This window comes from Meleagris gallopavo, chromosome 1 (genome assembly GCF_905368555.1).
Source record: "Meleagris gallopavo chromosome 1, MGAL_WU_HG_1.1, whole genome shotgun sequence".
NCBI classification, from domain to species: Eukaryota; Metazoa; Chordata; class Aves; order Galliformes; family Phasianidae; genus Meleagris; species Meleagris gallopavo.
In genome coordinates, this window is record NC_139404.1 from 72,746,651 (window position 1) to 72,769,908 (window position 23,258).

The following is a 23,258-nucleotide window of genomic DNA, read 5'->3' on the forward strand; positions in this document are numbered from 1 at the left end:
ACCCTGCATAGAAAAATCCAAGGCTCACTGCTAAGGACATCATGAGAAACACATCTGGACTTGACATACTTCAAGACCAGGCATGAGGATTGTGGATCTCAGGCTGTCTCATGAAGTAACAAAAACCTGGATAGAGAAAGCATCTAATCTAAATTGTGCAAATAAATAAATGAATGAGAAAAAAAAAGAAAAACAAAACAACAAGAAACAAACCAAAACACTACAGTAAGAACAGGGCTATGTCTGGAAAACATAAACCCAATGGAGAACTGTGTGAATAATATCTATTTTGAAAAAGAACTGATACTTTAGAGGATACTACCAGTGGACTTTGCCAAACAGCATTCCTGATGACTGCTAGACATACAGCAGACCTGCAAGCAGACAGTGTTAGTAGAGCCAAACTAAGGAACAAGTGTGCTATCATGCAAAGAACTTTGTATGCATCTTAGCTCTCCTGTCACCTTTTGCAAATTAAGCCTAACTTCCTAAAACACTGCTTGTGCATGAACTCCCTACATTTTGAAGCATAACTGTTTTGGGAGCAGAGTACCACTGAACACTTCAGCATGAGAAAATATTAGCTTAAGTTGATTCAGTTTCTTGATTTTGGTGATTGCTGCAGTCATCTTTCCCTATCCTATTTTTCAACTGAGCTATCAAAAAAAAAAAAAAAAAAAGGCTATCAAACCTTATCCACCTTAACCACTGTATAAGTCGTCAGGAGTACTTGATAAGATCCTTCCCAATTCGGCTCCAGAAGTGAATCTGATAGGGATTTAACATAAACATAAGTCACCAGGCAATTTATCATGTACTGGTCCATCTAGGCCTCGTGCTCTGGTGCCAAACACCACTTTCAATTTTTTTAAATTGTTTCATTAAGCTGATCAGATATTGGTTTATTGTTTCGTCCCCTACTTGTGTGGAAATCTCATTCTGTACAGCATACGGCCGCCCATAAAGAATCTTGTACGGACCAAATTCTTCCTTGGCTCGGGGTTTTGTTCGAATTCTTAAAAAAGTGCGTGTGGCCATGGAATCCTGGCCTCTTGACTGCATTTAACTATTTGCAGTTTGATCTGATGGTTCATCTTTTTCACCTGGCCACTCAATTGCAGCCTATAAGGTGTATGCAATTCCCAATCAATTCCCAGTTAAGGTACTAATTTGTTGAACTACTTTAGCAATAAAATGTGGACCTCAATCTGATGAGATCACCCCCGGCACCCCGAATCTTGGAATTATTTCTTGTAACAAAATTTTTGTTACTTCTCTAGCCTTATTCATTTGGCAAGGGTATGCCTCAGGCCATCCTGAAAAGGTGTCCGTTAGGACTAACATATATCCATACCCCCCTTTTCTTGGGAGCTCAGAAAAATCCACCTGCCATTGTTGTCCTGGATAATTTCCTCTTCCTATTTGCCCTAGCTGAACCTTACAATTTTTCCTAGGGTTATTTTGTAAACAGACTTCACACTGTTGGGTCACTTGCTTAACAGTAGTATACATATTCCATGCTACCACCTGTTGTGTAAGGAATTTATATAATGCTTCAGCTCCTCAATTAGTCTTCCTATGTTCTGTCAGTTCTACAGCCCATAATATGGCTGCTGATATAACTATCTTCCCTGGTGGTGTGACAGCCCATCCCTTCTCTTTCACCTGCCCTTCTAGGTCATTTATTAAATTTCAATCCTCTTTTGAGTACCTTGGCTCACTGTCCACTTGCATTTTACCATCTGGGATCAAGGAGGCCACTCGTTTAGCTTCACGATCGGCCAACATATTTCCTCTTTCTTTAGCGTCATTCCCCTTCTGATGTGACCAATAGTGTACAATTGCAAACTTTTCTGGCTGCTGTACTGCCTCCAAAAGTCTGAGTATCTCTTCAGTATGTTTGATCCCTTTTCACTGAGCTGACAATAGTCCTCTTTCCTTCCATATAGCTCCATGAGCATGGATGACACTAAAGGCATACTTTGAATCAGTCCATATATTTATCCTTTTCCCCTCTGCCAATTCCAGAGCCCTGGTTAGAGCTATTATCTCGACCTTCAGGGCTGAGGTATTTGGGGGCAGGGCTTTGGCTTCCACCACCCCATCAACAGTTGTCACCGCATAAGCTGCTCTGCGAATCCCTTGTTGGACAAAACTGCTTCCATCAGTATATCAGGCATCTTTGGCATCTTCCAGTGGTTCCTGGTTCAGGTCCGGAAGGCTAGAATATACAGCTTCAGTATTCTCTAGACGGTCACGTGATACAGCTCACCTGTATTTCCACTAAGAAAGGCAGCTGGGTTAATAATGTTTGTAACTGTTATTTCCACATCATCTTGCTCCACTAAAACAGCTTGGTATTTTAAAAATCTCTTGAGAGGAGAGCCAATGTTCCCCTTTAGCCTCTAGCATTGTGGAGACTGTGTGTGATACCAATACACTTATCTTCTGTCCCACTGTAAGTTTTCATGCTTCTTGAATGTTAATTACCAAAGCCGCAACAGCCCTTAGACATCCAGGCCAACCTTTGCTCACTTCATCAAGCTATTTAGAAAGGTACGCCACCGCCCTCCGATATGGCCCAAGACTTTGTGCCAACATGCTCAGTGCCATTCCCTGCTTCTTGTGAGAGAGCAGTAAGAAGAGCTTAGTGACATCTGGGAGTCTCAAGGTAGGGGCTTTTGTCAGTTCCTGTTTCAGCTGCTGGAACACCCTCCTGGCCTCCCCATCCCAGGTTAAATCCTTTGAGCTGGACTTTAACATTACGTAAAGAGGTTTTACCATAATTCCGTAGTTGGGAATCCATAAGTGGCACCACCCTGTCATTCCAAGGAACAGCGGAAGTTCTTTAGGAGTGCATGGCTCAGGAGCCTGGCAAATCACTTCCTTTCGTGCTGTCCCAAGTATCCATGTCCCTGCAGCAATTTCGTACCCCAAATATGTCACCTGTTGCTGAGCAATCTGCGCTTTCTTTGGAGAGACTCGGTACCCGTTAAGTCCAAAAAAGTTTAGTAAGCTAATCGTCCATTCTAGACACTCTTCTTTTGTTTCTGTGGCTATTGAGAGGTCATCCACATACTGTAATAACACTCCTTCAGTGGATGGATGCTCCCATTGTTCCAAATCCCTGGCTAACTGATTCCCAAATATCATAGGACTATTCTTAAATCCTCGTGGGAATACAGTCCAAGTAAGCTGTGACTGTCACCCCGTGCTGGGGTTTTCCCATTCAAAAGCAAATAATTGCTGAATTCCTGCAGCCAGAGGCAGGCAAAAGAAGGCATCCTTTAAATCCAACATGGTAAACCATATTAATTCAGAGGACAGCTCGGTGAATAAGGTATACAGATTGACTACTAAGGATACAAATTATCTACTATCTTGTTAATTCCCCTCAAATCCTGTACAACCCGTTAACTCCCATCTGGTTTCTTGAATCGGTAATATTGGGTTGTTAGACTCTGACTCACATTCCCTCAATAGACCATGTTTCATGAATCGGTCAATTATTGGTTGTATATTCCCTCCCTATCTTCTGTCCTTAAGGGATATTGCCTAATTCTCCGGGGCTGACTCCCTTGTCTGATTTTTATTATCACAGGAGATGCGTTCTTTGCTCAGCCTGGAGTTTCAACTTCCCACACTCCCAGATAAACCTAGTTCCTTACTTCCTCCAGAATGCCTGCAACTACCAAAGTGGTTATTAAGGCCAGGCTAAGCAGTTCTATCATAGGTTCTTCCTTCACTTTAAGCTTTATTTTCCCTTTTTCAAACTTTATTTCTGCTTCCAACTGCTCCAATAAGTCCCTTCCTAAGAGATTTTGGTGAATTTGGCATGTACAAGAATCTATGTATTCCCACCTGTTTTCCCAATTTTAACTTTAGCGGTTTAGAAAAATACGCCTTTTCTGGTTGACCTGTGGTGCCCCTTACCATTACAAAATTTTCACTTAGTGGTATCAGAAATTCATTTTAAATCAAGTAAGTAGCCCCCGTATCTACTAGAAACTCTATACTTTGTTGCTTGTCCCCTGGCTTACCTTTAACCAAGGGGTCCGCTAGAATAGATTCCCCAGGTCTACATCATTCACTCTCCATAGCTGCTTGCGTCCTAACCCAAGTACCTCTTCCTGTTGATTCCTCTGGGGGCACTCACTCTTCCAGTGTCCCCTCTTCCTACAAATCGTGCATTGGTCTCTCTCAAGAGGCTTCCTTAACGGTCTTGGCCCCATCCCCTGTATTGTTGCTACCAACAGCCTCCTCTCCCTCTTCTTTTTCCTCCTCCTCTCAGTTGCTAAATGCCCGCCATGCTTTTTCCAGCAAGCTTTCCAAATTTCGTGCAGTAAGACCCTTCATTTTTTGCAGCTTCCTTCTTATGTCCCCAGCTGACTGTCCAATAAATAATGATATAAGCTGTTGAACACCTACTTCCAACCTCGGATCTAACAAGGTATGTTTTCTCATGGTGTCTCTTAATTTATCCAGGAATTCTGAGGGAGTTTCCTTTGGTCCCTGCCTAATAGCATATAACACTGATCAGTTAACTGTTTTGGGGATTGCCCTTTCCATCCCTTTCAAAACCCATTCCCTATATGTAATCAAACGATCCCTCTCTGCTCCCCTATCAGGGTCCCAATGAGGGTCCTGCCTTGGAAAATGATCCTTTATATTATCCCCAAGCCACAAACTATCTTCCGCTAAGTTCTGAGCAGTTTTCAAAATTAAATCTTTTTCGGTCTCAGTCATGGAGTCCATTCTATCCCTTATCCTGTTTTTCTATCGCAGTACTCTGTCCTTTATTCTGTTTTCTCTAAATTCCTGCTTAGCTTGCACCCTAATACAATAGCTAATCAATAACCTGTCATTCCTTAATTCACAGTGAAAGAAAAAGTGTCACTGTATTAGTAGTAGGCTACAGGATTGCCTAGGCCAGTATCTTGTCTCTAACAATGCTAGGTATGGATAGGAGGGGAAAAAATACAATACAGCAACTGTCGCAGTACACAATGCAGATTCGGTCTACTCTGCGAGACCTTCTGAGACCAAAAAACTTCTGGCACGCTGGTTGACCCAAAATCGCTCTTGCCCCATGATACGCTGGTTCTCAGAAGTGGCTTAGGCTGAAAATAAATCAACTGTGCTATGCAACTTCCCATAGCGATAGTACAAGGAGGGGTTGGTGTCCACAGCATTATCTTAATTTCACCAGTATAGTCTGAATCAATAATAGCAAGCAAAACAAAACTATAAATTCGAGTAATAGAAGCAAAAGTAATTTTGTTCCCCATAATACGCAATCACCTATCTTCGTCCAGCAAGAGGCAATCGAAGTAGCCGGGGACGATAAGACTTCTCTCAGTCTTGCACTTCTTTCACCAGGAGAGCATCTCCTTCAGTTCGTTTGTCCCTCGGGCTTCTTCCAGCCCATTCTATGGTCTCGGCTTCTTTCAGCCCTTCTCTTCGGCTTATTGCAGCCCATTTTAGAGCTTCTTTCAGCTCATCTCTTTGGCCGGGGCTTCTGGCAGTCCGTTTTAGAGCTTCTTTCTGCTCGTCTCTTTGGCCAGGGCTTCTTCCAGCCCTCTCTTCGGCCGGAGCTTCTTGCAGCCCATCTGAGAGCTTCTTTCACCTTGTCTCTTCTTTAGGACCTCTTAGGTTTCCTCTGCCCACTTCTGTCCGATCTTCCTCTCTAGTCTGTTCGTTCTGGTCCCCCTCTGTTCTGGTCCCTGTTCAGGCACCAATTGTTGCAGGGCTGCCCCGGGCTCTTTTGCTGGAGAGGCAAATGAGGTGCAGACTCCTTCACTGGTGCAGAACAAAAGGCATTTACTGTACATTTATTACCACCTTTTATACCCGCGCAACACAACAGTTTTCCCACGCAACCAAGACTGGATACATGTAAGGGTTAGACGCCTTGTGGGTGTATAAATCTGGCTCAAGTTATTGTTGAGCTTTACCACTCATTAGCAATACAACAATCTTCTTTATCCCACAAGAAACCACAGTACATTCTTGACTGCTTATATTCATATTATATATAGTCACTGGTGAAGTCTAGCATTTAGGGAGTTCACAACAACAACAACAAAAAATAAAGAATTTTTTGAATAACTTCATTGAAAAAAAATCATAAACACGCATTTCCAGGCTGGAACTATATTCCAAACAGCTACAAATACATTAAAGACTGTAGAGCATGTAGAGAAAGAGTCAAAACTACTTTAAGTGAGAAATGTTACCCAAGAAATAGCAAAGTATTTAACCATACGTACAAGTTTCCCTAAAATATTTACCTCATCAGCAGAATCAAAATGCAATTAAGCTTGGAGGTGTCAAAAAAGAAAAAGAAGCACTTCTAGACTAAGGAAAGCAGACATTGCCAGTGCGTTTTGAAATATCCAACAAAATTTCCTGACTTTAGTAGTAAAGTGTATTACATTATCTAATTGATAAAGAATGCATGTTTTTAACTTCATTAATTTGGTCAATTCAGTTGGCTGACAAAATGCAGGATGTGGCAACTATATAAAGTTCAAGGTATTTAACACCTCTTGTTATGTAACTAGCTTCCTTGAAATAAATATGAACAATCATGGACAGCATTTCACAAAAAGCTCAAGCATTTTATGTAAAAGCCATTTTACATTCCCATTTTTATTCCTGTGGATTTCCTTTAATATATCAAGAAATCAGTAGCTGTTTATTTATGAAAAAAATTTTAGATGCTTCTAAACATGAGTAATTCCTTATGCTAATGTTATCATCTCTGTTATTTTGATGAAATAGGCACTTTTTAATTTCAATCATACATAATTATACATTACGTCAGTAACAGCTGGCTTACTAAGGATATTTCTAGTTGGCTGGCTTTCTGAAAAAAAAAAATTTCTAAGCATTTTATTGCAACTATCTTTATTCAGAAATTTTTATTAACAAATAAATATTGAGAACATCATTGTTTTGAACAAAGACTGCTTATATTAAGTCATTTGACTAAAGCTTGTTTTTATGGAAATCTTAATGTTTTCCAGGATCCTACATTGCTGTAAAATCTTTACAGATAAAACCTTCCCAGATATCCTTGTACATTCATGAACTACCTCATATTGGAAAAGAGGAGCCATAAGGAAGAGGCTTTCATCTGTATCTGTAAATAAATAAAAAGAAAGTAGTTGATCGATCAATAATAAGGTCTACCAATGCAGAAATCCTCCAATTTTAACTCGCTGATACAATTTTAAGAGAGTCCAGTCCTTCATGTTACTTAACACCCTGCAAACTGAAAGACAAATCCTTGCTGACATGTTACTAGTATCCATATTTACACATCAGACAAACTCCTTTCTATGGGTAAGTTTTCAGACACAGAAGCAGATGGCTTCCCCATAATTTATTATGCAATTTATTATGCAAACAAGTCCCATTGCAAGTAAAAGGCTGATTTCCACATTCTGGAGAACTCTGCCTTATAATACCACCTCTGATTACTACAAGGCCGAACACTTCACAATTACCCTCTACATTTTAGTATTAGTAACGGACAGATAACACAGAGAACAGAAGCAGACCCCCATTCAGTGTTCACTTAGGAATTGAGAGGACTTACCTATTGAATCACTGTCACAGGAAGAAGCCAAGTACAGTCACTATAGTCAGACTGAACAATTCTGTGTCATTTAGTTGGGCAGCATTTAAGCATATGTACTTATCTATTCAACAAAACAACAGCAATCTCTTTTTCCTTCTCAAAATTCAAGTGTCTGCTTCAAGGCAAAGAAGCCAAATAGGGTAAAGTGCACAGAACAGCACATTAGGACAAAAAAAATGTCATTTGAATAGCTATTTTTATACAATTGCTGGCAGTTTATCCTTGATATTTTAACATTAGCATGTTATTTTTTTGTTTGTATGAGAATTAGAATAGCACTGGCCTTCATGAGTAAAAAAGTGTAATTAATTACTGAAGAATAGCCTGGAGTTTCCCAGAAAAACAACAACAAAAAACAGAAGCCATGTTATCTGGGCAAGGCTTCATGGAGTATTATTAACAAGAATTATGATCTCAAAGGAAATGGAGTTCTATTCAGGAGCCTTTATTTTTAAAGCTTAAAATATGCAAATGATGAAAAAGTATGTGGAGATGATAAATAAGTTGGATAAGCTTACATAGTAACACTACAGACAATCCAGTGGGGAAGTAATGCAGCACTAACAGCAGCTACAAGCAATCAGTCATCAAGCAATCAAGCTTGCCTAATTCTAGGCCAAAATACTCATCCATTAAGTATATGACTGCGATTGACAATGGGATTCCAGTCAAGTACAGTTTACCGTATTGATAAAGTTACTTTTTAAAATACAGATTGGTGTTTCAATTATGTGTTCATTCTGCTTACAATTAAAAATAAATATTTTATGTTGTGTACAGTGCTCTTCAGTAGAGGTCTCAACAACCCTAACATTTCTTACCAAAAACTCCTGCGAGGTAGGTGTATCATCATCCCCACTTTACAAATGGAAAAGATTTGCCCAGAGTTTCACAGCTACTTAGTATCAGAGTCAAGAACATGTCACCTGGCTCTGTACCAAACTTGTACCACTAGGCAATCCCCCTTTTTAAGTTATATTACTGCAGTCAAAAATTTACCTTAAAACAACATGTATATTAACATTACAATATAGCATTTTGTAATAAAACAAGAATACAGTATAGCTCATATTTTGGGTACCATTCCTCTCCTCCACCAATAATTCTTTCTCATGGAGATAACCAAAATAATTATGGGCAAATAATAAGCAGTTTTTAATGCACTGTAATAGCAAGTGCATGGAAGACATGCAAGTGACTGGAAGTATGTTTCTCTTCATAAAGGTATGCATGGTAGGCATGTCTCCCATTATGCAGTTCAGTGTCAATAACTCGTCAATCTCATTAATTACTACAGATATATTTTTCCAAGTATTCCAAGCATATTATAATTGAGAACTACTTCCCTCTATAAAAACTCTTAAAACATTTTTGAAGCTACACATTCAGCACCAACATCCACCAAGTGAGAATCCTGATTAAGACAAACACATATGATTTCAGGTTTTAACACTGATCTGTTTTCAAGTTTTATTATAAAGTGACTAACTCCTGTATTGGGACTGACAGAAGACAGTTGAGTCTTTGTTAAATTTGCTGGCAAAGTACACTTGAGATCTGAAACAAAATAACCAACCCAGTTCCTCATGTAGGCTCCATGACTCACCACTAAGATATTGGCATCTAATAACAACTTAGAAGTTCCATCGTTATCAGAACTAAATTCACAGTGATCTGTCCAAGGAAAAACTGACTCTTCTTCATACATTCCTGAGCTTCTGTTTGTTGCGCCATGCATCTCTTGATCTTTCTTCTCTCTGATCTGTCCCACATCAGCAGCTAGCTGACACAGAAATTCAAAAAAATCCCTTGCACGTTCTCTTACCTAAAGAGAGAAGTCAGAATAGTATGTTGTGAAGAACATAAGAGACTTCAGGTTTCAAAAGCCTGAGATATTACTATTTCAGTCAAAAGATTTATCACAGACTGCCATTCAAAGACAAGGCTGAAAGCAATTGCCATCAGCCTTTGCATACAACAGCTTCACGAAGAATCAATCTCAGAATCAATATTTACCTCTAAAGAAATTCTCTAATGGGTAGCCATTGGGTCAAATGGTGTTTTTAACTTGGAAAAATAAATAAACTTTTTGTTGGGCTAAGTTTTCAGTAAGATGATCCTAAATAAGCAATAACTGTATCTGCCCTAATGAAATGGCCTAGAAACTGGGGCCTAAATACATAAATGACATACTTCATCCAATGTTTCTCCTCCAGCAGGTGTGAATGTAGGACACTGCTGTCCAGCAGCCTTTGCCATAGCCTTGAGGTCTGTCAAAGGCCTTCCTTCTGCAACACCATATTTCTGTAAGAGGCAAATTACAACAAATTTAGCAACATATAGCACTTACAATGCAAACAACTCTCAAACAGACTTAGTTTCTACATTTGAGAATCTAATGTACAAGCTTAACTACTCTTCACGTTTTATCATAGTGTTAGGAGAGGAGGTGCCTTTAAATATACTTTGGAATCATATACTCTTGACACTCATTTCTACAACACAAAATTCTTAGTATACAAAATTCAACTGAGGTTGCATTGCAAGAACCTCACAGGCAGATAAACTCCATTTACTCTTCATTTGCAGAAATATTACAATAAATTCTTTCTCAAAAGAAACAAATATTTTCTCTAGAGACCTCTGTAACTTCCACATGACAGAAGGAATTCTATTCCCCCTTTTTTCAGGATGTACATTACTTCTATGAACAGAGTTATTAGACAACAAAGAAGACAAAAATGATCTTAAAAACAATATGCAAATGAACTAATAGAACATGGAATTAACGATTTTCAATGGCACATTTATTCATAAATGCCTCCACATTTATATGAGAAACACTACGAACAACACATATATATTAACTAGTCATTATGGATCAATAGTAGTCACATTATAAATTAATATTTATAATCTCTAATGTAGCTTAGAAGAGATTTAGTTGGATGTGTATTACCATTTTTTATCTTGGACATATCTCCAGGGTGCATCTCTTAACAACAGCAATACAGATTAACATTTCTACCACTGAAGATTAATACTTCACTATCATTAACAGATGAAAAATAATTTATTCAAGTAGATAGCTTTGGTCCCTTCTTGGAAGGTCTAAAGACACTGAAAAAACTATAGTTATGAATATTTTGATAAAAGCAAGGACTTTTGCCATGGGATGCCTAAACTACACCTATTACAACACCACATCCAGTGTGATTTACATTAGTAGTACCCAAGATCCCAAGTATACAAGATTAAAAATTTCCAGCTAGTAGTGTCAAAACTGTATATATCACCTGTGTGAGGTCATAAAAAGAGAAAAGATGCAATTTTCTGAAAGATCTTTCTCCATTCTGTGTCCAGAACAATTGGAGACACTTAGTACCCACAACAGCAGTATGATTTACTGTGATAAATGCCACATTTCTTATTAGGCATGCTGCCATTCACAAAGGTATGGCAGTAGAGGTTGAACCTCCCCATCAATACTTCATTTTATTGCTCTATTGTCAAAACCCTCAGCTATGCACATTTCACAGATTGAGATGTTGATGACTGTGAAACAGACACATGCTTATTACTGAGACTTTTCTGATTTCTATGCTGTGTACATGCAGTTTGCTGCCATAATAACTTACTATAGTCTTCTGAATTTAATTGTACTGGGGCACATTTACTTTAGGTTCTCAGTTCCTTTTCCTAAAGTAAAATTCACTGTTTAAGAACATTAAGAAAGATGTAAAGAAATAAATTCTCAGAAACTACTGAAAAGAAGATTCTAATCTTGAAGATTTTTTTGGATTTCTCGCACGAATGCAAGCCATAAGAGAATAAAGCTTTTTCAATAGAATCAACAACATATTTCTTATAAAGAACTTAGCTTCTTTTCAAGCTGTTCTAACTTAATTTCAGTTATCTACAATGTTGCCTTAAAACCTGTGGCCTGCAGAAACTTTAGGGGAATTTCTACTTAGTGGGATTTCTATTACAGTACAAACACCAGGAAAGGAAAAAAAAAGAAACAGAAGTTAAGATTATACCTTGTAAAACTCCATATCACAGCCCAAAATGTTTTTGAAATTACCAGGTGATTAAGCAATTAAAGAAGATTGGGAGGCATGTAACTTGCTGATTTAAGGGGGTGAACCAGAATTTGTGACAAAGAGATCACCAATGGGAAATGCTGTGAACACGTTCCGCTCTTTAAACACTTAACTGTCTGCTGCTAATATGCCATCCACTTCTGGTTTTGTAGCATTTTCTTATTTAAAATTCAGCTGATACTGTTAATGCAGCATAGGAAGGATGATTAATACTAGCAGAAACATCCAACATCTCAATTTATCCTGTTTTAAACAGTTAAAAACAGACAGGCATTACTATTATGCAACAGGGCTAATCAGGAAAGAAGATTGTTCCATTTTGAGCAGAAAGTTTTCCATTAGTCTTCATGCAAATTAAAAGGCAAAAACAAACAAAAAGTTAACATCAGGTTGTGTCATCAGGCTAGAGAAGGGAGGCAAAGGGAACATCTTCAACTTCATATACAGGGCTAAGAAACATGAAAATAATTCTCTCCATATGCAATCCATACAATACTTAATTCAGAGCATCACAGTTACATCACTATCACTAAATTTTGGCTTTCCTTTGAAATTTTGAAATCAGACAACTTTTAGTATCAAATGTAAAAAATTCTCAGTGACTAAAAACACATCATATAGCGCTCTCCACTGCTCAATGTACCATTTACTAAATCAAGATCAGCAACAAATTGCATTTTCAATATTTAATATTCAAGCAAACTCTTACGGCACTTACTCTCTCTCGAAGTCTTGTATCACACTTGATTTCCAAACCCTTGCAGAACTTATTTTTTCCTATAATCGTGGCAGCAGTCTAAAAAGTGAATATACAGTTACATCAATGAACTGTTCTGTTTTCCCATGGGATGCCTAAACTATATTACAACACCACATCCAGTGTGATTTACATTAGTAGTACCCAAGATCCTAAGTATACAAGATTAAAAATTTCCAGCTAGTAGTGTCAAAATTGTATATATCGCCTGTGTGAGCTCATAAAAAGAGAAAAGATGTAATTTTCTGAAAGATCTTTCTCCATTCAGTGTCCAGAACAATTGGAAACACTTAGTACCCCCAACAGCAGTATGATTTATCAGTGTTTGCTGAATGTTTACAGAGCTAAGCAGTGGATGTTACCACAGGGAGGCAGTAGTTAGTGCGTTTCATGCATTAGCAACAGTGATGTGAAAGACAAGTCAGCCATGCAGATTTTGATGAGTATGGCATGCAGGCTCTTGTTCATCATTGGAGAAAATACATAGCTAACAGGGGTGACTGTGTTGAAAAACAGTGTTTTGTAGCTCTGTTACTGTGCTCTTTGTATCTGTTTTAATTTCCGTGGATATAAACAGGAGGCATTACTTTCAAAGAAATCTATGTAGTATGTGGGTTGTGCTTGCAATCAGTGCATTTCTGAAAATAGATCAGTTATTGCAACTGATAAAAATACAGATCTAACACATGAAATCAGTTTCTGGCAAGTGGCTTTTTAATATACCTAAAAAAAAAAAAATCATAGAATCATAGAATTACCAAGGTTGGAAAAGACCTCTAAAATCATCCAGTCCAACCATTAATAATATTTCCCACTGTCCCTCAGTACAATATCTAAATGTTTTCTGAATACCTCCAGGAATGGTGACTCCACCATCTCCCTGGGCAGCCTGTTCCAGCATCTGACCACCCTCTTGGAGAAATATTTCCTAACATCCTATCTGAATCTCCTCTATACTACTGAAGCATTTAAAGAGGAAGAAGAGTGTCTGCTGACAATATACAGACGTGGCAGCCTTGATCTTAGAGAGGAGACACACACTGGCTGATATACTTGAAAAAAAAAACAAAAAACAAACAAACAAACAAAAAAACACAGAAAAACAGGTTATTATATTCACTTATCATTTGATAGCATGGCCAAAAAGACACAGAGAAAGCCCAAAGGGTTTTGTTTACTTTTAACAACAGACTGGATGTCTCGAGTTTTGTGCTGTACATCCCAAAATTTCTGTCCAGCTGGTATACTTCTCTTTAAATTTCCTACTTGCTTTTCTCTTGTCCTGCTCAAGCTTCAGTGTTCAGTTGCCAGGCAGAGGCAGTATCCAGAGGACAGCATGTAACTCCTATTTCCAGTAATCAGTACATATCCTGACCCACAAATGACAAAGGAGACATTACAAGACAAACTAAACTTCATCACTAACAGTTTTGACTTTCTCTCCCCCCTCTTTTTCAAGGCAAACTGCAAACTCCTCTCATATTCGAGCTGTGAAGTGACAGTGTAGTAAAGCACACTCTTCACAGATCTGCAGCTGCCAAAGAATGAAGTTCCAAACAAATGAGAACTGCAGCTCTACGCATCATTGAAAAAGCTTCTATAAAGTCTGAATAGATGTTCCAAAGAATGGTAAAACATGTTCCCTTTATGCAACGGATATTTTCTATATTAAAAGAGCGGAAATCCTTTTCAAGGAAAAGCCTTTCTCTAATGTAAGAGAAAAAAAATATTACAAAACTAACTCTCAAATAGCTGAGCATTTCAAGAAGAATTTCCCTAAGGTGGGCACATAGCACACAAAGTCTTACAAATATTAAAAACCACTATTAATATTTTTAAAAGTAATTACCACTATTTACATATTTAAAGGAAATTACCTGTCAAGTAATCATTATTATGCAATTTAAAAATATCTAATTATTGCACTCCTCCATTTCTAGCTTGTTTTCTGCTTATATTATGTTGCTACAAGTGGGACTGAGGTGCAAAACAGATGAACAAGATAATCTATGTTAAAAATAAAAGAGATCTTAACGTAAATTTTGTTGCTATTGTTTACAACATGACTTTACAGTCTCTTGAAGCAGCACAACTGAAGAAAAACAAAACAAAACAAAACAAACAAAAAAAAGCATTCAATCATTTCTTAGTTTCAATCATGTGAAGCCTTCTCACATATCCTGAAATCAGAGAATCAGTAACAGGAGACAGAAAGAATCATAGGGCTTGCATTGCAAATGTGATCTTCAAAGAACAGCTGGTGATCAATGCCACTACATACACAACTTCTGTTTTCTTCCTTTTTTTTTTTTTTTTTTGTATATTTTATAATCTTGCACACAAAATTCCACTCAGTAACTGAAAGTGTTTCTTCTTTAATTTATTAAAATAACATATCAAAGTGAGAGATATGATACTATGTTCTTTCCAAAATCCAATGTCTCTGCACATTTAATAGTACTTGTACAGACTTTACTGCAAGACTTGATTTTTGTTTAATTGGTCCGCATTCTTTTGAAAAACACAACAAAAAGCTGCAATACGTAAAACAGTACAAACAATATTCCTGCCAATTTGCTTTGTTCCATCAAAACAAGCAAATAAACTGAATTTGGTCTGTGTTACCTTTAAATCCTAATTACTCCTTTACCAAGAAGACATACACACATACAAAATAACGGCAAATCTATAAGAAAAACACAACATCCTGTGAATTGGCCTTCATCAGTTCCTAAAGGTGCTGTATGACTGAAGTTTCCACATACACAGAGGCCTTATGAAATTCTATACAACTCAACCTTCAGTTCTAAATCCATTAAAAAAACCTGTGCCTTTCCTTCATGCTATTATTTTTGTATCAGCAATAGCAAATAAGCAGCAAAATGTGAAACTTTTAATTACATTCAGTTTCCAGAAGAAGCACTTGCCTGCTTTGCTCGAAGGAGGTCACTTGAGAAGACATGAGTAAACTTTACATTACTGAGAAATAAACCAGCAGCATCTGCTTGTCTGAAACCAGTTGGAGACAGCGGCTCATCTATTCCTTGACCTACAAAACAAAACAAAACAAAACAAAACAACATTAAAACATGCAAATTTCAAATAATTTATCATTTTAGCAAGCAAAGTTGAGAGAATCTACTCAGGCATAACATGAGGGCTGCTCCAAAAGTAACGCCTCATATTTTATTATGTTGGCCCACGAAGAAGCAGATGTCAGCGGTATGGCAGTAGAAGTTGAACTTTCCCAGCAATATTCTGTTATACTTTGTTGCCTTGCAATAGACAGCAGCAGAGAGGAACAGCATGTGACGTGGAAGTGTGTATAAAGCAAAGGGATGTAACTGAATTCTACCGTGTGGATAAACAGCACCCACTGAGATTCATGAGTGCTTGCTGAACGTTTATGGAGACCAGAAAAAGGATGTTAGCACAGAGAGGTGGCTGATGGTGTGTTTCAGCAGTGGCAACAGCAGTAGTGGGTCAGTCCACCTGTGTAAATTTTTCTGAGCACGGCATGCAGGCTCTTGTTCATTGCTGGCAAAAATGCACAGTACACGGTGGTGACTATTTCAAAAAAATGGAGTTTTGTCGTTAAGAATTTGCTTTATCAAATAGTGTTATTGTGCTCTTAGTATCTGTTATTGTTTCCATGAAAACGGAGTCATTACTTTCAGACAAACCTACGTAAAATACCTCTCGTTCTGCAAGTGGAGTGCAATGACTATTCCTATGATCACGCAGTATAAAGAAAGGGAGTACAGGCTAGAAAGATAGAAGGACCATTTACTGATATATTAATGTATATACATAAGAGAAATAGAAACATGAAAACTTTTAAACATGAATCAGAGAACTACATTTTCTAAACACGAGTAGTCATTTCAGATCACTTGTCCTTTCTATCCTCTGCTAGGCTCCCTGCTAAAGGAGTCCCAGAACTGAAAGTCTGAAAATAGTTGTGACTGCAAATAAGAAAAAACGGACAATACAGTTGAGATACTGTTGTTGATACTAAAATACACACACAGAAAAACATGCACACCAGGAGAGGCAAGTCCTAACAAGCATGATATGCTGTTTCCTCTGCATTCCCTAACTACGATAATGCCCTGAAGATGAGGAAACAAGGAGTTTTGTGTAATGTGGAAAGCAGCATGCCCTCTCTCTGCCAAAGACAGTTTCACAAGAATTTTAGAGTTGATGTAAATACAAATTGTTGTAGCCTTTTCCTCTGCTCTACTCCACCTTGCACGTTGATGCTAATGCTCATACAGTTGCACAGCAAGTATGTTGGCATAACTGATTTAGCTGAAAAGTAACCCTTGCAAATATGGCTTTCAGCTAGAATTTATGAAATGAACTGTCCCAAATGCTTTAAGACAGTGCTGAGAGAATCAGAACTTTGGTAAGCCAACATTTCATAGAATGACAGAATGGCTTGGGATGGAAGCAACCTCAAAGATCACCTAGTTCCAACACCCCTGGCCACAGGCACAGCTTGCCAATCGATAGATTAGATACTAGATAAGGTTGCTCAAGGATCCATCCAGTCTGGGGCATCCACAAACAAAAGTACACTGAGAAGAGAGAAACTACAGTTCTCCAAAATCTCCAGTACTCCCCATTCCAAGTGATAAGAGAGAACTTTTTCTTTCTGGACAGAGCAGAGAGCAGCACAGTCAGAAATCCTTTCCTATTTGTTTGTTACCCATAATTCCCTTTTTATATCATTACCTCATTTTACCATTTGTAGTAAATTAGTTAGCTCTCCTTATCTTAACTGGGTTGTCTCCTTTTTTGGTCTCCCTGAAAAGGGTGAGGGAGCATAAAAGAGGCCAGGAAGCCCCTGTACAAACTGTGACAATGCAGTACCCATGCATCCACTTTGGGGCTTCACCAGGTCAGAGTACAGAGGAACAATCACCTCCTTTGCCCTGCAGGTCACCTCTCTTTTAATTCATCCCAGGGTACTGTTAGCCTCCCAGTCTGCAAGCACACACTGCCAATTCACTTTCAGTTTTTCATCTTTCAGGATCCTTAAGCCCTCCAACTCAGCAGGCTGCTCTGAAAGAGTTCTTCTCCCAGCCCATACACAAATCTGGGATTGGCTGAAGCATAACACCTTGCACTTGGCCTTGTTGAACTTCATTATAATTACATGGGCCCACCTTATGAGTTTGTCTTGGTCCCATTGGATGGTATCCCTTCCTTCTGTCATATTGACTGCCCACTAAGCTTGGTGCTGTCTGCAGCTTTGCTGAAGGTACACTCGATCTCATCATCTATGTAATTGATAAGGATGTTTGAGAGTACTGGTCCCAAGACTGAACCCAGAGGAATACCACTCATAACTGGCCTCCACCTGGACATAGAGCTGTCAATCATAAATTTCTGTCTGCGACCATTCAACCTATTCCTCACCCACCGAACAGTCCACCATTCAAACATCTATCTCCCCAAATTATAGATAAGGATGCGCTGCAGGACCACATCAAAAACTTTGCAAAAGCCCAGGTAGATAACTGTTTTGAATAAAAACTGCGTTCTAGCTAGGACTGAACAATTCAAGTACATTTAAACAATCTTCACAACAGTGGTCTGGGATATCATGCCATTCTTACCAACAGATTTTGCTGATTACAGGTAACTTCTTTCTGCATTTTAGCAAAAGAACTGTGACAACCCTGTTAAAACCAGAAACGCACCACTCTACACTGACATTCTGCAGAGACTGAATCAGAAACTTTTCATTTTTCACAACTATCAAGCTAACATTTGGATCCACTAATAAAGGTATTTTTCTAGCCTAAAGTACACAATATTACTCTGTAACAATATGTAGGTCACTCTAAAAGTAATACCTATTTACTTCCATGGAAATGACAACAGATACCAAGAACACAATCAGGCTATTTGATAAAGCAAATTCTTAACGACAAAACTCCATTTTTTTGAAATAGTCACCACTGTGCACTTTTCCCAGGATGAACAAGAGCCTGCATGCCGTGCTCAGAAAAATTTACACAGGTGGACTGACCCACTACTGCTGTTGCCACTGCTGAAACACACCATCAGCCACCTCTCTGTGCTAACATCCTTTTTCTGGTCTCCATAAACGTTCAGCAAGCACTCATGAATCTCAGTGGGTGCCGTTTTTCCACATGGTAGAATTCATCCCTTTGCTTTATACACACTTCCACGTCACATGCTGTTCCTCTCTGCTGCTGTCTATTGCAAGGCAACAAAGTATAACAGAATATTGTTTGGAAGGTTCAACTTCTACTGCCATACCGCTGACGTCTGCTTCTTCGTGGGCCAACATAATAAAATATGAGGCATTACTTTTGGAGCAGTCCTGTTATTTAGCACTTCAGTTGTTGATTATGGGATTTCTCATTTTGCAGGAAAGAATAATTTTCAATCTCACAGAAACAAACAGAACAGCTAATACTAACCTTGCAGTATTTTGTCTTTGTTGTATCTTGTTTCTCCACTGAAAAAGATTACATACAAAAAAGATTGTGACTTAATTTTCAATCAATCACTGTTCATAAACACTATAATACGTGCCAAATGGAAAGAGTTTAAATATAAATAATGATGTACAATATAGCACAGCCTCCTTTTAAAAGGATGTATTTGAAGAATTTAAAATAAAATCATTTCAAGTAGTCAACTCCAAACATGCCATCAGTATTTAATAAGATATGGAACAAAAAGGAAAGTAATATCTTAAATTCATCATAAATGCAGCATAATTTATCTACTAAAGTGACACCTCCTCGTTGGAGAGAAGGAAGAAGTAGGAAAACTCTGACTGTACTAGCCAATGGGACTTCTGTGCATTAGAGGAAGATCAACTCAAGAGATTAGCAAAGAAAGTATCAGAGCTGACAACACACCCTGAAGAAACACAGCATAAGGCAGAGCTTCTCCACTGGACCCATCACCATCTTTGTAGCCCTCCTTTGGACGCCCTCCAATAGTTTTATGTACTTTTTGTTCTGTGGATCCCCAAGCTGCACACAGTACTCAAGGTGAGGCCACATAAGTAAAGCGTAAAGCTGGACAATCACTTCCTTCAACCAACTAGCAGTGCTGATGCATCCCAGCATACACTTAGCTTTCCTGGCTGCCTGGGCATACTGTTGACTCATGTTCAATCCGTTGTTGATCAAGATCCCCAGCATCTCATCCCCTAATCTGTACGCATAGCCAAGGGTAGCCCCCTTCCCAAGTGCAGAATCTGGCACTTGCTCTTGTTAAACTTCGTACAGTTGGTGATTGTCCAGTTCTCTAATTTGACTAGACCTCTCTACAAGGCCTCTCCATCCTCAATGGAGCCAACAGCTCCTACCAATTTAATATCATCAGCACACTTGCTCAAAACACCTTCGGGTCCTACATCTGAGTTGTTTATGAAAACTTCCTGAAGAGAACTTGCTCTGGAATGGAGCCCTGGGGATCCCCACTAGTGACTGGCTGTGAGTCAGCTGCTTACTCTAACCCTTTGGACCCAAATCGTCAGCCAGTTTTTCATTATGTTTTTGTCTAGCTGCATGCTGGATATCTTGTCCAGAAGGATACTGAGAGAAACAGTACTGGAAACTTTACTGAAATCCAAAAAGATAACATCAGCTGGCTTCCCATGATCAACTGCATGGGTGACCCTGTCATAAAAGGAAACTTAGTTAAACAGGACCTTCTCCTCATGAACTTGTATGGTGCTGAATAAACCACCCTATGATAAAAACAAAACAAAACAAAACAAAATTAAGTTCCTCCAACAGCACCATATGGCTAACCAATGATAGCCATACCTTGATTGGATGGATTTTCCTGTTCCTTTCGGTATTTTTCACTGGTACTGAAGGGACTGAGGAGAACACCACCTACACTCCCACTCCTTCACCCAATAGCCCCAGTGCCCTGAAGTACCCTCTGATAGTTCTCAGGCTTCTCCCATCAACTTCATTGCTGACAGCTTGAACTACAAAATCTGGTAATAATTGGAGTGCTTTGGAAGTCAGAATATTCTGTCTTGAACATCTTAAATTATTTTGTTTTTCCAGGAGAAGAGCAAGTAAAACTGCATACAGGTTTAGAAGGAAAAAGTTAACACAAACAAAGTTAAGCATGCTTTGTCAAGACATCTCACCTGAGTGAAATGTCAGTTGCTTAAGTTTTTGCAGCACTGAGTGCCAAACACGCTGCTTGCTTTTCAAATATCTATCAGCACTGCTGGGCAAAACTCCTCAAGATGAGCTTCAAATAGATAACCAAACACAGAAAGCAAGTACTTCTAAGAGAGAACACGATATTTTACAACGTTTTAAATGCTTTCCAGCACACATGGCAGCAATTTAATTTTTCAAACTCTCCCCAGACTCTGACAGCTACTGTCAGTCTTCTGAGAAAAATGCAGCAAGCTGAATAGTGTCCTTCCTGTTGATCATCAATTAGGGGGGGGAGAAGAGCAATATTTGCTGTTTCCCAAGCAGCATAGCATAGCATACTGGAGTCTAACACCAGTCCATTTTCTGATGAGTTAATTAATTCCAAAGTGTCTGCAAGAGTCCTAGCTGAAGATCTCAAGTTTAACAAACTGTGTCAGGCCTTCATGCTTCCTAGCTGATATAAAAGGCTGTAACTAGAACATCAAGTTATTAGATAGTCTTTAAGGGAAGAGTAACTATTAAAAGGAGGATGATTAGAAGAAAAAAAAAGTCATTGCTCCCTGCTCTAATAAAATATTAACATGTATTACGATTAAGGGGAAAAACATGTTTTAATTTTCATAAAAATTAAACTCTTAACTGCTATCAATTTGAGAAAATTGGAGAGGCTTATTCTAGTTAATCACAGGTCTCTGGGAATATCCTGTTGAAGCCTGAAACTAACCTTAACAATTCCAAAGAAGTCACAAATGCCATTTAACATTTCACAGAAGAAAGGTTAGACTACTACTCCTAAATGAACTCTTCACCACTGAGTGTGAAGAGTTCATCTGAGACCTTTTGGCAGGAGAAAGGTCTTATGACCAATCACCAGAGTTCACAGTGCTGACTAAATTTAGGTGTGATGCTGTACTTCACTCAATACTATTCTGACCCTGCTTGACTTAACAGTTAACCACAGCATACCAGACCAGATTCGTGCATGCAGTGAATGTTAATACCACCAGAACCAACAACACGGCCCGTCTGGGTCAAGCGGTTCCCTGAGGACACCGCAGCAAAGCAGGCACACCGGCAGAGCTCAGAGCACCGGTACCACACCTTCCTCACGAGCCAGGCACTGGCTCTGCTTCCTGGTGAAGCTGCTTAACTAGTGCAGCTACACATCTACTTCGCATTGTTCTAGCAGAGCGGCACTGCTGACAGCAAGCGGATCAGCGCTGAAAAAGGGTCTCCAGCACCCGCGCACAGCGCTTTGTCCCGGTAGGACAATTCTTTACGTGAGGCAACGCCGAAGGAGACGAGGGGTACCCAGCGTCCGGCCCCTACCCATCGCGCTGCGGCACTGGGCCACGCTGCCCCGTGGTCAGGTAAAGGTCCGAACAGGCACTCCACGGGGGGAGCCCTGCACAGGAAACGGACCGCCCGTGGGGAGAAGGGCGGAAATCCGTTAACGTCACGGTGCGTGCTGGCACCAGCGGCGGATGGATGCGGGAAGACAGCGCAAGGGCAAAGGAAGGGTAAGAGCTCTCGCTCGTTCCCGTAGCGGAAGCGGCGAAGGAGCACGGTGCAGCGGCGGTACTCACTGGCGGACGACGGTCAGGCCGAAGCGAACCATGGCACAGCCACGCAGCTGGGCACAGGCCCCGCTATCGGCTCCTCCGGTCTGCGCTGCAACGCCCGCCCCGCGCCCGACGGTGACGTCACAGGGCAACTGCCACCGCACCTCCCCTCAGCGGCCGAGAGCACGCGGCCCTGCTTGAATGTTGCAGGCTTGTGCGCGCCGCGGTGCTAAAGTGTGCTGGGGGCATGCTGCTTCTTCTGCTTTTCACACACGCAAATAAAAATAATTGTATTTTAAAAAGCCTGTCTACTTTGGCAACTGCCAGAACTTTCTGTAGGAACATTTTTGACAACTTCGTGCCTCCATTCCAAAAGCTCATTGCAAGGATAAGCACATGCTCAGGCACAGAATCACCTGTCCTGCTTTCACAGTGGCCTTTTCCCATATGCTGGGATACACTGGAAGAAGTAGTGCATGCATTCAGTGTCATAATATTCGGGAGAGGCTGTGGGTACTGTGGGTACCAGTGCAGGTTCACCCACTGTTTGGCAGAAGAAAATGTGCTGGGGCAGAAACTCCAACTTAGTGTGGTGGTGGGTCCATCATATAACAGAGGTGTGGGCTGCACCACACCTTAGAAAAGGTGCTTAGAAAGCTATGTATGAAGAATAATTGCTTTTTAAAACTAAAAACAATGATATGTACAGTCTGAAACATTGTAAAAGCCTCAAGGCACATATTCTGACTTTACAGTTATAATCGACTTGAGTGACTTAGCTCAGAGTAATATGAATAGTGGGTAAATCATGCCAAATACAAGCTAGTTGGAGGACTTGGAAGCCAAATGATGATTCCTCAGTGATTGTCAGCAGAGATGGAAGTGGTTTCAAAGCGACTGCTTCAGACCAGCTTTCAAGCAGGCAATATGGGCACCCACCAGGCAGATATCCACAACAGCTGGGGCCAGGATGGTACTAGTCATGGAATGGTTTGGAATGGACCTTGAAGA

General features: G+C 39.6%; 2 protein-coding genes across 5 annotated transcripts; one reads left to right on the forward strand and one right to left on the reverse strand.

Annotated features, from left to right (window-relative positions):
- Window positions 1–7,383: 7,383 nt before the first annotated feature.
- On the reverse strand, window positions 7,384–22,398 carry TIGAR (TP53 induced glycolysis regulatory phosphatase). 3 transcript variants are annotated; one of them, XM_003202576.4, is made up of 6 exons: window positions 22,272–22,398; window positions 18,964–19,001; window positions 15,433–15,554; window positions 12,467–12,544; window positions 9,839–9,949; window positions 7,384–9,470 (listed from the first exon to the last, which is right to left on the reverse strand). In XM_003202576.4, exons 1-6 carry the CDS (start codon window positions 22,301–22,303, stop codon window positions 9,006–9,008), a joined length of 846 nt encoding a protein of 281 aa, XP_003202624.1. In that variant the 5' UTR covers window positions 22,304–22,398; the 3' UTR covers window positions 7,384–9,005. The 3 variants fall into 3 exon arrangements, with proteins under 3 accessions (XP_003202624.1, XP_010714932.1, XP_019472897.1); XM_010716630.3 differs by lacking the exon at window positions 12,467–12,544; XM_019617352.3 differs by lacking the exons at window positions 15,433–15,554; window positions 18,964–19,001; window positions 22,272–22,398 and adding an exon at window positions 13,684–13,819.
- Window positions 21,642–22,549, forward strand: LOC146545409 (uncharacterized). Of its 2 annotated transcripts, none has more exons than XM_085233996.1 (3): window positions 21,642–21,777; window positions 21,875–22,055; window positions 22,232–22,549. In XM_085233996.1, exons 1-3 carry the CDS (start codon window positions 21,677–21,679, stop codon window positions 22,478–22,480), a joined length of 531 nt encoding a protein of 176 aa, XP_085090122.1. In that variant the 5' UTR covers window positions 21,642–21,676; the 3' UTR covers window positions 22,481–22,549. The 2 variants fall into 2 exon arrangements, with proteins under 2 accessions (XP_085090122.1, XP_085090113.1); XM_085233987.1 differs by having other exon boundaries at window positions 21,647–21,777; window positions 21,872–22,055.
- The last annotated feature ends 709 nt before the right edge of the window (window positions 22,550–23,258 follow it).

Coding starts and splice junctions, on each gene's coding strand:
- LOC146545409 (XM_085233987.1), top strand. CDS start 21,677: ATGTTAATACCACCAGAACCAACAACACGGCCCGTCTGGGTCAAGCGG. Junction 21,778..21,871: donor CGGCAGAGCTCAGAGCACCG/GTACCACACCTT, acceptor GCATTGTTCTAG/CAGAGCGGCACTGCTGACAG. Junction 22,056..22,231: donor CCACGCTGCCCCGTGGTCAG/GTAAAGGTCCGA, acceptor TCGTTCCCGTAG/CGGAAGCGGCGAAGGAGCAC.
- TIGAR (XM_003202576.4), bottom strand. CDS start 22,303: ATGGTTCGCTTCGGCCTGACCGTCGTCCGCCA. Junction 15,555..18,963: donor CAAAGACAAAATACTGCAAG/GTTAGTATTAGC, acceptor TTTGTTTTGTAG/GTCAAGGAATAGATGAGCCG. Junction 9,471..9,838: donor GAGGAGAAACATTGGATGAA/GTATGTCATTTA, acceptor TTCTCTCTTTAG/GTAAGAGAACGTGCAAGGGA.